This window comes from Podarcis raffonei, chromosome 3 (assembly GCF_027172205.1).
Source record: "Podarcis raffonei isolate rPodRaf1 chromosome 3, rPodRaf1.pri, whole genome shotgun sequence".
Lineage (NCBI taxonomy): Eukaryota > Metazoa > Chordata > Lepidosauria > Squamata > Lacertidae > Podarcis > Podarcis raffonei.
In genome coordinates, this window is record NC_070604.1 from 105,340,910 (window position 1) to 105,354,309 (window position 13,400).

At 45.0% G+C, this 13,400-nt stretch overlaps 1 protein-coding gene across 1 annotated transcript in view; it reads left to right on the top strand.

Moving 5' to 3' along the window:
* The window catches only part of TTC7A (tetratricopeptide repeat domain 7A), a 183,632-nt gene that overhangs the window by 123,703 nt on the left and 46,529 nt on the right, over nt 1-13,400 (top strand). The window contains exon 18 of the mRNA XM_053383388.1: nt 1,054-1,188. Within this exon, the coding sequence (XP_053239363.1) occupies nt 1,054-1,188 (135 nt within the window). The remainder of the gene's footprint in view (nt 1-1,053; nt 1,189-13,400) is intronic.

The following is a 13,400-nucleotide window of genomic DNA, read 5'->3' on the forward strand; positions in this document are numbered from 1 at the left end:
AGCTTTGTACTGAGTTCCTGACCATTTTTCATCCTAGCTTACTACTGTCTCTGTTATGTACTGAAGTTCTCACCCTGGGCCAGCAGGGGGATAGTGTAGATAGTTTTCACTCAGGTCCATATATGCAAATAAGGGATTGAAAGAGACGTTCAGTGATTGGATAGTTACAGAAAATGGTTACTGTTGCTTTGTAGTTGAGCTCTATATAAGCAGGTTGGCTGAACCCTTCAGTTCAGTTCTGTTCTGGCCTGTGAATAGACAAGAGCTGTCTGAAGAATCGCTGTGTGTCTGATATGTTCACCCACAACTTAACAGTCTCCTCTGACGGTTGGTAACCGTACTGGGTCTCAGCCTTGTTTTCTTTCCCAGCCATGCTTCCTTACCCATTTCTCTGGAAATTAACTGGCATTTTACTGGAAATGCCAGGAATTTAGCTTGCTAATCTGCTGAGCTAGTTAGTTTCCGGTTCTCAGAGTTGTGAAGCTGTGCTTGAAAAGGTGTGGTCAATGCCTGCTTGAAATCTCGAAAGCTTGTTCAGCTGCTATCTAACATTTGTGGCTGCTCGGGAGCATAGTGCCATGTTTTCCCTCATAACAAGCAAAGCCAAAATAAAATATGAAAAAATAGCTGAACAAAGTGGAGAAAATATGCCAAGTGTTGTGCAAAAGAAGTTTTAAATCATATATACAAACGGCAGAATCCAACTTCTGGTTCACAGATTTAATTTCTTTAAGACAGGCATGGCCAAACTTGGCCCTCCAGATGTTTTGGGACTATAATTCCCATCATCCCTGACCACTGGTCCTGTTAGCTAGGGATGATGGGAGTTGTAGTCCCAAAACATCTGGAGGGCCAAGTTTGGCCATGCCTGCTTTAAGACAAACACAGCTCTGGACTCTTCTGGAAAGCTGCCTAATATACATATTTTCACCCTTGGTTTACATCAGGAATGGAGAAAGGAGATCACTCCCCACCTCCATTAGCTAAAGAACAATATTTTGATTGGATAACTAGATCAATGTTTTGTGAGTGTATTTGTTTGTTTGTTTTCAGGCTCCCAGCGAGCGTCTTCCATTGCAGCCTCGCGTCTGGAGCAGGCCATGTCTGAAGTCACCATGCACAGCACAGCCTTGAAGCAAGGGCCTATGCAGCTGTGGACGACTCTGGAACAGATTTGGTTGCAGGCTGGTAAGTCTGCTTATTCTTTTTAAGACGGTTACATACAGTGCTGTTTTTCTAGATAAAGAGGTGCCAGAACTCACTATGAACACCTCCCTTGTTCTCTTACAATTGCAATGGCGGCCACCTGAGAGGTGCCGGAACTGAGTTCCGGGGAGTTCCTGCTGGAAAAAAACCTCTGGTGCAATGTATCAGGTTTGTTTTTAGCTGGTGACAGTCCTTTATGGCAAAAAATGGTTGTTTATATTATTATTATTATTATTATTATTATTATTATTATTATTATTATTAGGGACGCAGGTGGCGCTGTGGGTTAAACCACAGAGCCTAGGACTTGCCGATCAGAAGGTTGGCGGTTCGAATCCCCGTGACAGGGTGAGTTCCCGTTGCTCTGTCCCTGCTCCTGCCAACCTAGCTGTTCAAAAGCATGTCAAAGTGCAAGTAGATAAATAGGTACAGCTCTGGCGGGAAGGTAAACGGCGTTTCCGTGCATTGCTCTGGTTCGCCAGAAGCAGCTTAGTCATGCTGTCCACATGACCCGGAAGCTGTACACCGGCTGCCTCGGCCAATAAAGCGAGATGAGCGCCACAACCCCAGAGTCGGTCACAACTGGACCTAATGGTCAGGGGTCTCTTTACCTTTACTATTATTATTATTATTATTATTATTATTATTATTATTATTATTAATTTCTATATCACCCTTCATCTGAGGATCACAGGGCAGTTTACAATATAAAAACACAAAAGTACATAACATAGTAACAAACAAAAAGAATACCCCTCCACACATACCCCATTTAAAAGGCTTCTTAACAGTAAGAGCAATTCAAGGATGGAACCAATTGCCTAGCCGTGGGACAGTGGGATCTCCCTCACATCTTCAAACAGGGACTAAGCTGCCATCTCTTGAAAGTAATCTTACCTTTGAACTTCCTGCTCTGAATGGATTAAGCTTAAGACCTTTTTCAACTCTGGTTCATTCCATTCCAAGTCTACGAATGCTTTCTATTCCAGTGTTCACCCCATTTTGTTATTAGTTATTATAAAGCACCTCTGTTTTTTAGGGACTGTACAAAAATTAAGAAAACCGCACAGTCAATCCCCAAAGGCATTACAACCTATTAGTCTCAATGCAAAAGGGCAGAATGGGGACAATTTACAGGGATACGTACCAGAAAACAAGGGTCATTCCTAGTAAACAGGGACCTTAGGAGAGTGTGAAGTATTTGGCAATCTTTTCCCCCCAGAATTTCGTTGGCTATTGGCTGAGAGCTGCTGCAACTCTTTGCATATCAAAACTTTCTTTTCCCAGCCCACAAGCCTCGTTTCCTAAGCTGACCCCTATTCCTTCTGCTTGTAATACTGAATTATTTTAAGCCTTTTCACTTGACTGCAATGCCCCAGTCTGCTTCCACTGCTGGTTCTCTCTGAGCTAAGCCCATGCTTTACCAAATATGGCCACTCGCAGAAGACTTTGCTCCAGTAATTCGATCCCTGGGTTGGCCGAATGCCCTCCGTGTGGAGCCTTGCAGACCTCGCCAGGTAGACCATTTCGCCGTCTTTCACAACGCCGAGGCAAAGGGGGGACTGAAATACCCCGTCTCTCTGCATTCTCCCTTCGAATTCTCCAGCAAAACTGAGCAAACCATTTCCGATCCCCTGGGAGAAAATTAGATATTTGCCCTTAAAGAAATATTGGCATGAATACACCATCAGTGTGCACTGCAGTTGGAATGGAGGGTAGTCACAGCACAGCGAGCTGATGAAAAACATCTGTTCTCCCATGTTGTGTGTACAGTAGGAGCATTTTAAATGTATTTATTTATTTTATTTGTGATGGACAGATTAGTGTGAACCTAGATTTCAGATTAGGAGAAAAGGTGGGGTTATATCGACAGTCGGCGAACTTTACAAGGTCGGGCTGGAATGTTTGTCTCCAGGTTGCCCACAACTACACTGGCAGGCTCTTCTCCTCTCTAGGGAATACCAGTCAGCGTGTGGGTCACTCGCTGCTGGGCCTCCTTCCCACTTCCAGACAGACATGCTGCTCTACAACCAGTCAATCACCTTTGCTTACAGTTACAGCTCCCTTCCCTATGAAATGGCTTTGCCATGACCAAGGAGCCCAACGTGGTGCCAGTAACCCAACTCTGAGCACAAACACGGCAGACGGTTTTCTGCATCACCTAAGCCTCCTTTCTGCTAGAGCTGCAGGTGGGCAGCCTTCAGTTCACAGGGATTACAGATGCCACCTTAGATGGTTTACAATGGGGGTAGCTAAATTCATGGAGGATATGGCTATTGTATCTACTAGTCATGATGGCTAAATTTTTCCTCCGGGGTCAAAGGCAGCAAGACTCTGAATGCCACCATCTTCTGTGAAACAACAGCACTCAAGCCCTGCTTGTGCTCTTCCTATAATATTCTGGCCACAGGATCCCAGATTAGATAGGTCCTCTGATATGGCAGGGCTTTTCTTAAAATCTTAGATTACAACGGGGGGAGAAATATGTTTTAGGTTCACCTCCTTAGCTGTTGTTTTAGAAGGCCACAGGGTCCATAATTTGGTCTGTCCACCATGTCTCTCTGCTAATTCACCTGAGTAGGGCAGTCTGTTTTGTAACTTTGCACTGTCTTGTTTAATTAGGCTACCTATCCATAGCCGCCTGTGTTCAGAGCTTGGGTTACAGGGGTGGGGGCAAATGATGCCTAGTCTGCTCATTTGCTGATATGGCTTCCTAAGGATCTGATTTTAGAAGTCTATGAAAGGACATGGTGTGGCAAAAACTGGGAAGAATGAGTGGTGAGAACTGTGGAATCCATTTAGTCCTCACCTGCCTTCCCTGCCCCCTCCTAATTCAAGCACTGAAGTCGAGGGAGGAAGTGTCTAGGAAAATACCCAATAAAGACATCTGTATGCAAACTGCAAGGGGACACATAGAAGCTTCCTTGGTAAGGATCTAAGGAGAAGCAAACTTAGCATCTTAGAGAGAAGGAAGTGCTTCCAATCATTCCTGGGTGTCGGAAGCCCTTGAATCTCCGAAGGTTCAACATTGGCAAGTTTGCATCTTGCTTTCACAACCTAGCTGGGAGAAGAAAAGTACATTTTCTGCATAACTTTGCCATGAATTTCTGAGACCTTACACTGGCTGGTGGGGGTCTCTGATGATGATGAGTCTCAGGCTGTTTCCTGAAAAGGAAAACCAGAGGTCTCCTGTTTGAGAACTTCCTGGTTAGAGGACATGGCCCTGCCTCCATCCTTTGACTAAGAGGATGAGTGTCCTTCAGTACCTCCCATCTCTCCAACCTCACAGAAGTTCAGGACTTCAACATTAGGCGAGGAGCTCTACAGCCCGGCCTGCTCTTCCAGGGAGGCAAGAGCTTACCCCACCAGCCATTTTTGCCAGCCTCCATAAGGCCTCTGTTGGCTTTTGTTTCTACTGGAACAACATCTTCTTATAGCTACCTTAAAAGGAAAGAGCTTCAGCCAGCTCGCTTGGAGCTATCCAGAGTCCTATTTTTGTCTGTCATCTATGTACACAAGCTTCTGACTGGACATCCCCTGCTTCGGTGTGACTTCACTTTGCCTACCTTGCCTGGACTTTGCCTACTTGATCTGGCCTTGGCTATTGTAGTTTGGCTTTGTCTACCTTGATGAGCCTTTATTTTGCCAGATTCTACCTGCTTCCCACACAAGACTCAAGTACCAATGGAACAGGATAAATTCAGCAACATCAGCTCTATCCATCCTCCCCCCCTACCTGCAGTGGCTACTAAAGGACTGGAGGCCTTGGGTCTCAGGTGGTTCATTCTGCAGAAATCCACTTTTTAAAAAACCAGACAAAAAAACAGAATTGCTTCTGCCTATGCAGTGCTGGGGAGAATGATTCTTGACATCAACTTTGGAAAGCGTCCAGAGGTACAGAGCAGTTGGCATTTTACATGAGCCAGCATTAAGCTGTGCTCCTTTTTATTGTGCATCAGTGGCAAGTTGACATGGTTTGTCCAGCAACAAAAGGCTGTCAGAAGTAATACAAGTCAAGCAGTAGGTTTGCATGTGTTCTGCAGAGGGCAGGCAATCTATGGAGCGTTTGCTACTGTTCTCAGGAAATGGAGGTGAAGCAGCAATCAAACCGTTTATTCCCCCAATCTGGTACCCTCCAGATGTTGTTGGACTCCAACTCCCACCATCCCTGGCCATTGGCCAAGCTGGCTGCGGCTGATGGGAGTTGGAGTCCAAATATATGGAGGTCACCCGGATGGGGAAGGCTGCTTTAAGGATACCTCCTTCTGAACCCAGGAATGTTCTTGTCACTTGGAAAGGGCTCTTCCTATGTTGCCAAGTTTGGGATTTTGCAATTCTCGTAGTGCTTCTCCAGGAGATCTATGGAGATCATCTCCTCCTCCTTCTCTTCCTCCTCCTCAGAAAGAGGTCATGAGACTTACAGGGCAAATTGTCTTGGATTGAGATCATTATCTAAGGTGTTACCATCCGGGAGGACTGTGGGGGCCTAATAGGGTATGGCACCTTCTTCAAAACAGCATTAAGCCCCCACAAAATAAATAAATAGCTAGCTAATAATTTTTTGCAATGAATCTTGCTTTCCCGCACATAACTACTGATGATATTTCTGACACGTGGAAGAAAAAGAAATCAAACCCTCCTTCCAATATATATCATGTATGCAGTCTCCTTGTATGGTTGGCCTGGAGGTGACATTTTCTCATCCCAGGTCATCCGACCAGCAGAGATTTACAAGCCTGATTCAAACAGTTCGTCGTTCTTCCAATCTGATTTCTGCTGAGTGCTCTGTAAATTAGTTCCATAGATTAGAAGTGCTTCTGGTTCAGCAGTAAGTAGAATGAATGACTAATAGGAGCATACAATTAAATTTCTTGGAAGCACAGGTTTATTGCAAGCCAAAACAATCTCCCTTTGTCATACCATTTTTCTTCCTTGTTGGCTAGACGTGCATCCTTTCTCTGTTCAGCTCTCTAACCCAGCTGCCCCTTTCCCTCTCCTTCTGTCAGAAAGATTCTGTCTCTTGTTTTGTTCTTAATTCAAAGTAGCCAAGTTGCAGATCTACTTTTCCACACACACAAAATCAGCGTTGTGCAAATTAAGCCTTCCATGCCATCCTTTAAGGATTATCATTCCCCTAGCAAGTACATGGGCTGGGCCTTCAACTAGCCTTGCTGCCTTGTCATTCTTGTTATACTTCTGACTTTGATTTTGATTTTTTTGGTCTTTAAATATTTGCATCTGAAGAGGCTTGAAAGGCCCCCACGAATTCATAGCAGTCGAAAGGCTGGAAAGGGCTGCTTAGCTCTTTCTCCATCCTCCTTTTTCCCATCCTCCCCTCAATCATATTCTTTTTCTTTTTTGCAAGTGGAATTATATTGTTAGTTGCTAACAGATTGATGAATATGGTAATGCCCTTATGCAATATTCCTCCTGCTATCCTCATTTAGCTCCCAACTCTGCAAGATACTTCAGTGCGTGTGCGCCTAGCATTTATGCATGTGAATTAAGCCCACTGGTTTTCATGCTCAGGGTTTCATGCTCAGCCAGTGTGGTGTAGTGGTTAAGAGCGGTAGACTCGTAATCTGGGGAACCGGGTTCGCGTCTCTGCTCCTCCACATGCAGCTGCTGGGTGACCTTGGGCTAGTCACACTTCTTTGAAGCCTCTCAGCCCCACTCACCTCACAGAGTGTTTGTTGTTGGTGAGGAAGGGAAAGGAGAATGTTAACCGCTTTGAGACTCCTTCAGGTAGAGATAAAGTGGGATATCAAATCCAAACTACTACTCTACTCCTCCTCCTCTTCTTCTTCTTCTTCTTCTCCTCCTCCTCCTCCTCCTCCTCCAGGTGTTTAAACATGTCTCTGGAAAGCAGAGGATGGGAAACCTTTTCCGCCACAGGGGCAATGCATAGTATCGTAGAATTGCAGAGTTGGAAATGCTTGGAAGGCAGCTATGCTTTACCACCAACCAGAAGGGACCCTGAGGGTCATCTAGAAGCCCTCCTGCAATGCAGGAATCCTGCCCACAGCCATCCCTGGCTGGGTTCGAACCAGCAACCTTCTGGTGCACAACCAGATGCACTGACCCCTCGCACCAAGTGTCTGCATGTGACTCTTAGCTTTGTACAGTAGGCGACTGTGGCGTTTGCCCTCCTAGGTGTGTGACATCATACTGGGTTCGTAAGGAAAGGGTTAACTAATTGTAAAATGACTGACCAATGGGAACCCAAGGGGAGGAGTTAGAGTTAGAGTTAGGGTGGTTGAGAAGTCAGAAGTCTGGAGTTAGAGAAGAGATAGAGAGGATAAGTCTGTGGGTTGGGCTAGTCTGATGTGAGAGAGTGAGAGAATTTGTTAAGAGGAGTCAGTCAAACAGTTGAGATAATCAGTCAGAAGGTATTAGGAAGTTATAGGCCGGTAAAGAAACTAAGGTTAAGAAACTGACAGGAATATTATCTGAGAAACCATAAACTTGTTAAGGCTTATAAAATAAACTTGTTTATTTGGTTCAATTTTAACAACTGTCTGGACTAAGTGTTTTACCCGAGAGTAAAGGCTTGGTGGCAGCGGGGAAGCGAGCACAGTGGTGGCACAGGGATCAATAGACCGTTAAATGTCCGGGGACCCTGTGTGATCGCCACAGCGACATTCCACCCACACAAAAATCAGGTCTCTACTCATACACTCACACCGTTTGCAGTGAGCAAGAAGCAAGATTGCAATTCAAGGACAGATCCTTGTTTGGCTAAAGCAGTCAACGAGGATAGAAAGCAGGACTTGTGACGGGGGATGGCAAGGGACAGATAGAAATGCAGAGAGGGTCACTTTTGATTCCTGGGCCTGAGGTTCTCCCCACCCCTGCTGAAAAGGGGCAAGAGGAATGTTGTGGTCCAGAGCTGTGGCCATGCTTTATTTTGGCCTTGGAAGGGATGAGGTTCCTTTGGAGTCTTAAATATCCCACCCTGTGGGTGTTTGCTGAGCTCTAAGTCGGAATCTCCTTTCTCGTGACTTGAGTCCTACCTTCCAGAGAAGGAGGAAACAAGATCTGTTCATTTCAGCGGGTCTACTCAAACATACTTGAATACAGCCTGATTGTTATTGTTATTTTAATAAGCATTAGATTTGAGATAATCAGGCATTGTGCGTTCACCAAGCGAAGCCCCAACTACCCCAGCCAGCAATGGACCTGAATGTTGCTAGCCAAGACAAGTAAAAACCCAGCTTGCAGCTGATGACTCCCATACTGCCAAAATGGTTGACGCCAAGTGAAAACATGTGGTCTCTTTTCTGCATTGCAAATAATAATAATAATAATAATAATAATAATAATAATAATAATAATAATTAATTATGCCCCACCCAGCTGGCTGGGCTTCCCCAGCCACTCTGGGCGGCTTCCAACAAAATATTAAAATGCAATAATGCATCAAACATTAAAAGCTTCCCTAAACAGGACTGCCTTCAGATGTCTTCTAAAAGTCTAGTAGTTGTTGTTCTCTTTGACATCTGGTGGGAGGGTGTTCCACAGGGCGGGTGCCACTACCGAGAAGGCCCTCTGCCTGGTTCCCTGTAACTTGGCTTCTTGCAGTGAGGGAACCGCCAGAAGGCCCTTTTGGTTGGACCTCAGTGTCTGGGTAGAACAATGGGGGTCGAGACGCTCCTTCAAACAGCTGTATGGATCAGCCTTCTGTTACTTCCTAGCATCACTAGCAAATGTAATTGAAATATACTCAGAGTCGCAAAGTGATTTCATGCTCTTTATTCAGCTCATAGTGGTGAGGAGGAATGAATGAATCCCCTCAAAGTATCTGCTTTATATACATTATTTACACAATGGGCTGCACATGATTGGCTAATTCCGGAATTCTACTGTAAGCCAATCAGGTTGTGGATTCACTTCTATCTGGAGCATGATTGGGTAGTTCCTGCCAACCAATCATACTGCTGCATTGTTCTAGGACCAATCGGACTGCTGCATTCTGAATCCTATTGTTCTAGGACCAATCAGACTGCTGCCTTTTGGATCCTATTGTTCTAGGACCAATCAGACTGCTGCAGTTTGGATCCTATTCAACTCAGTACGTAACAGTAATATTGTTTACTCAAAATAGTTTTGCGTTTCCTCTCTTACTTCGTTCCACAAGAAGCACAGCCTGTTGTTTTCATGTACCTAGAGGTAAGGTTATATCCTCTCAGAGCATGGCAAGCATGAGCAAGTACACCAAGATTTAGGGCTTTAATAAAAAAAAAAGATTCTGCCGCTAGTGGTTGTTGTGATGTGCACCCCATGTGAAGACTTCTTTGACGATATCTAATAACATTTGGGAGGCTGATTGGCTCACGCATTGCACGGCTGAGAAGAGTCAGAGGGCTAGAGCTGAAAATAAGGTAACAGTGGCATTGCTTGCAAAAGAAGGGATTTCAAGCCCGCAGTGGGGATTTCAAGCCTGGCCAGTTGCCCTAAAGGCAACCAGAGAAAGTGCACGTGTTACTTCCCAGTGCTCTTTTGGGTGCTTTTTCTCAAGCCCACATCTCTCTTTATCCTCTACCCAGAGATGCAAGAGGCGTTATCAAGAGTTAAGGAACACATTCCAGCCAGACGAAAACACTTGGGGCGCAAAGAAGGGCCAGTGAGGAGTGCAGCCTGAGGAGAGTTTTGAGGGCTAGAGAGTGAGGATTGGAGGGCCACATTCAGCTTCAGACCTAAGGTACTTCACCTTAGAGCTTTTCCTGTGCTGACAAAAATATCCTGGGCCCACTTATATAAACCATGGGCTCCCAATAAGTGAATTCACCAAAAAGAACCAGAGGCGTCTTCTGTTTAGGCTGAGACGTCACCTGAATGGTAATTCTTATTGGCACTTCAGGCTTTTATGAGCCTCTGGTCCCTGGCTGGTGATTCTTAGCTTTACCAGTTCCCTAAGACCGCTAAATAAGGGACGTGGGTGGCGCTATGGGTTAAACCACAGAACCTAGGACTTGCTGATCAGAAGGTCGGTGGTTCGAATCCCTATTGGTGAGTTCCCATTGCTCGGTCCCTGCTCCTGCCAACCCTAGCAGTTCGAAAGCACGTCAAAGTGCAAGTAGATAAATGGGTACCGCTCCGGTGGGAAGGAAAACGGTGTTTCTGTGTGCTGCTCTGGTTCACCAGAAGCGGCTTAGTCATGCTGGCCACATGACCTGGAAGCTGTACACCGGCTCCCTCGGCCAATAAAGTGAGGTGGGCACCCCAACCCCAGAGTCGGCCACGACTGGACCTAATGGTCAGGGGTCCTTTAAGACCGCTGAACTGAAAGCAAGCTCTGGTGCCTGCCAATAGCTGTTGGCCAGGCAACCAAGGACCACTGGGGACCTCAACCCCTGCCTGCCCAGAACAACATCATGACAATGGGAAGACCAGCCTAGCCCCATCCTCTGGCCAGAGAAGGAGCAGCTGCCAGGAGTTTGCTTCCCCATCCCTGCCATAAAAAGTAGACTTCAAGTACCAGTTGCCCTTGGACTAGAGTCGGAAGTCAGTAAACTCATGTTCCCACCCATCCGACAAATAACTAAGGGGTTTGGGGTGAGGTGGCTTTGGGGGTTTGGGGTATGGGTTGGTGTTCTTCTCAGTTGCTTATAAACTGTCTTGGGAACCATTTGATTGAGAGGTGGGGTATAAGCCTTCAAATTAAAATAAGCAACCTTAGGTCCCCATGCCCTGGCTCTTCTTACTGGTGAGCTTGGAAGGAAAAGCCATATATCTCATTGCTTATTTAAATCATTTCTTTTTTCATTTCATATTGCAGAAACGCCATAGGTGCAGAATAGCCTGAGAAAAGGGGTGTGCTCTTAATTTGCCGCCCCACACACGAAGAAATTTGTCAAAGGCCTGCACCTTTCCCCTAGTTTAAGGCAACATTTCAGTACAATCCTGTTCAGGCCTGCTCAAAAGTGAACCACACTGAGTTCAATAGGATTTAAAGGTAAAGGTAAAGGGATCCCTGACCATTAGGTCCAGTCGTGACCGACTCTGGGGTTGTGGCGCTCATCTCGCTTTATTGACCGAGGGAGCCGGCGTACTGCTTCCGGGTCATGTGGCCAGCATGACTACCACTTTTGGTGAACCAGAGCAGCGCACGGAAACGCTGTTTACCTTCCCGCCAGAGCGATACCTATTTATCTACTTGCACTTTGACGTGCTTTCGAACTGCTAGGTTGGCAGGAGCTGGCACCGAGCAACGGGAGCTCACCCCGTCGCGGGGATTCAAACCGCTGACCTTCTGATCAGCAAGTCCTAGGCTCTGGTTTAACCCACAGCGCCACCTGCGTCCCCTCAATAGGACTTACTCCCAGACAAATGTGTATCATATCGCATTCTTAGGAATGTAAAATACTTTTTTTGTCCTGTCTCTTGCTACCAATACAGTGGCAATACAAATGGCATCCAATTCATACATTAGCATTCTATTTGCTACCTAAAAGTAGATCTGCCAGGCAATGGAATAATCATAATTATTTTTGTTTAAAAAAATGTGTTTCCCCATAGCCATAAACAAGAATTACTGCATATCTTTCAGTGTCAAATATTTCAATTTTAGTGAGATGGTTCAATAAAAACAAAACATATTTTTTCTGAAGGTTTTGTGAAGACTTAATAACATTTGCACGTAGGACTTAATAAATCTTAGTGTTTACATTAACAAAAATCGATTGATAATGTCAGTGGGTTGCATTAGTATTCTCGTTCAATATTTCTCATTGTGAAAAAGTAACAGAACAATTACTTCTTGTTGAGCAAAGTAAACAGTCGAACGGCCTCATTTTTATTAGTCCATTTTTTCCTTTTTTCAAATGGATCTCCCTCTGTTCTGTGTGCACGTGAGTTAAAATAGCCATGAATAATAGACTCTGTTAATGCTTTTAAAATAACTTATAACTGTCGTCTCTGGTGTGCTGGTTTTCTCGATACCCAGCTAAACAAAACTTTTTTCAGCAAAGCACAGGGAAAGTTTATTAATCTAAAGCATTTTAAAGCTGTTCTTCAGCTATAAAAGGGCTCCCAGAATGGCTTATATGAGATTGATAACAAACAAGGCAAGGCAGTCCCTCCACCTCAGGCTTACAATCTAAAAGGCATGGCACAAAAGGTTAAACCAATGAGGAGGGAAAAGGAAAGCAAGCAACTTCAGACACTAGTTTACTTAAAATCACAAGGTTCTCATAATAGCCATATTGAATGGAAACAATTCAGGGACAGAAGGAGCCAAAAGCTCTTCACCACCTCAGAATGTAAAATAAGCTTCTGAGCATGTCAGTCAGAATTCAGCTGATCTGTCTTGGTAGTGTTTGTGCACAAGTGTGTTGATGTTACAGATATTTCCTTGTTGGGGATGAGAGCTTAACTGCCTGCCTCCAGATTTGACAGTGATCCATTTTACTGAATTGTCAGGACTATGAGCCTGTGAAAAGTTCCAAGTATTAATAGCGCATACCACCCATTTTGCAGAGCCTGCTTCTTTCAAACTTTGTGATAATTGTGCACTTCCCTGCTCTGTAGCAACGTGCATGAGAACTTGCTTTCACCTTGACACTGCATTCCATTCGCAAAATAGGTTCTGTAGCTTCTTCAACCCGACCATTAGAGCAAGGCTTATAGCTCAGTGGCAAAGCGTTTGCTTTTCAGGCCTAGACACCTACCGGTAAGCTCATCTCCAACGAAACAGGGTTCTCCCTCTTATTTGCTGTATTTTACACAATGACTGTGTTCTGTCTGCACCATAGGAGACAGTAGGCCAGGCATAAGCAAACTCAGCCCTCCAGATGTTTTGGGACTACAATTCCCATCATCCCTGACCACTGGTCCTGTTAGCTAGGGAACATGGGATTTGTAGTCCCAAAGTTTGGGGGTGCCTGGTCTTTGGCCTTATCCGGTAGCTGCTTTTCTTATGCTCTTAGGCACTGTTTCTCTTTTTCCACCTTCTTCTATTACCCACTCCCTTCTTTTTCCTCACATATCAGTTTGTTTAAGCTGTAAATCTGCAGGCGGGATGTTGTTGGTGCTAATTCTACATTTTAACGGTGCTTTGTTTTCTTTGAGGCACTTAAGAAATTACTGTTATTTCCCAGGTGACTGGGGGAAGACCCATGCCTGAGAACAAAAGAAAAAGAGATTCCATTTAATACTTACTTAATTGGGGGGGGGGCAGCTAAACTAAGGGCTGC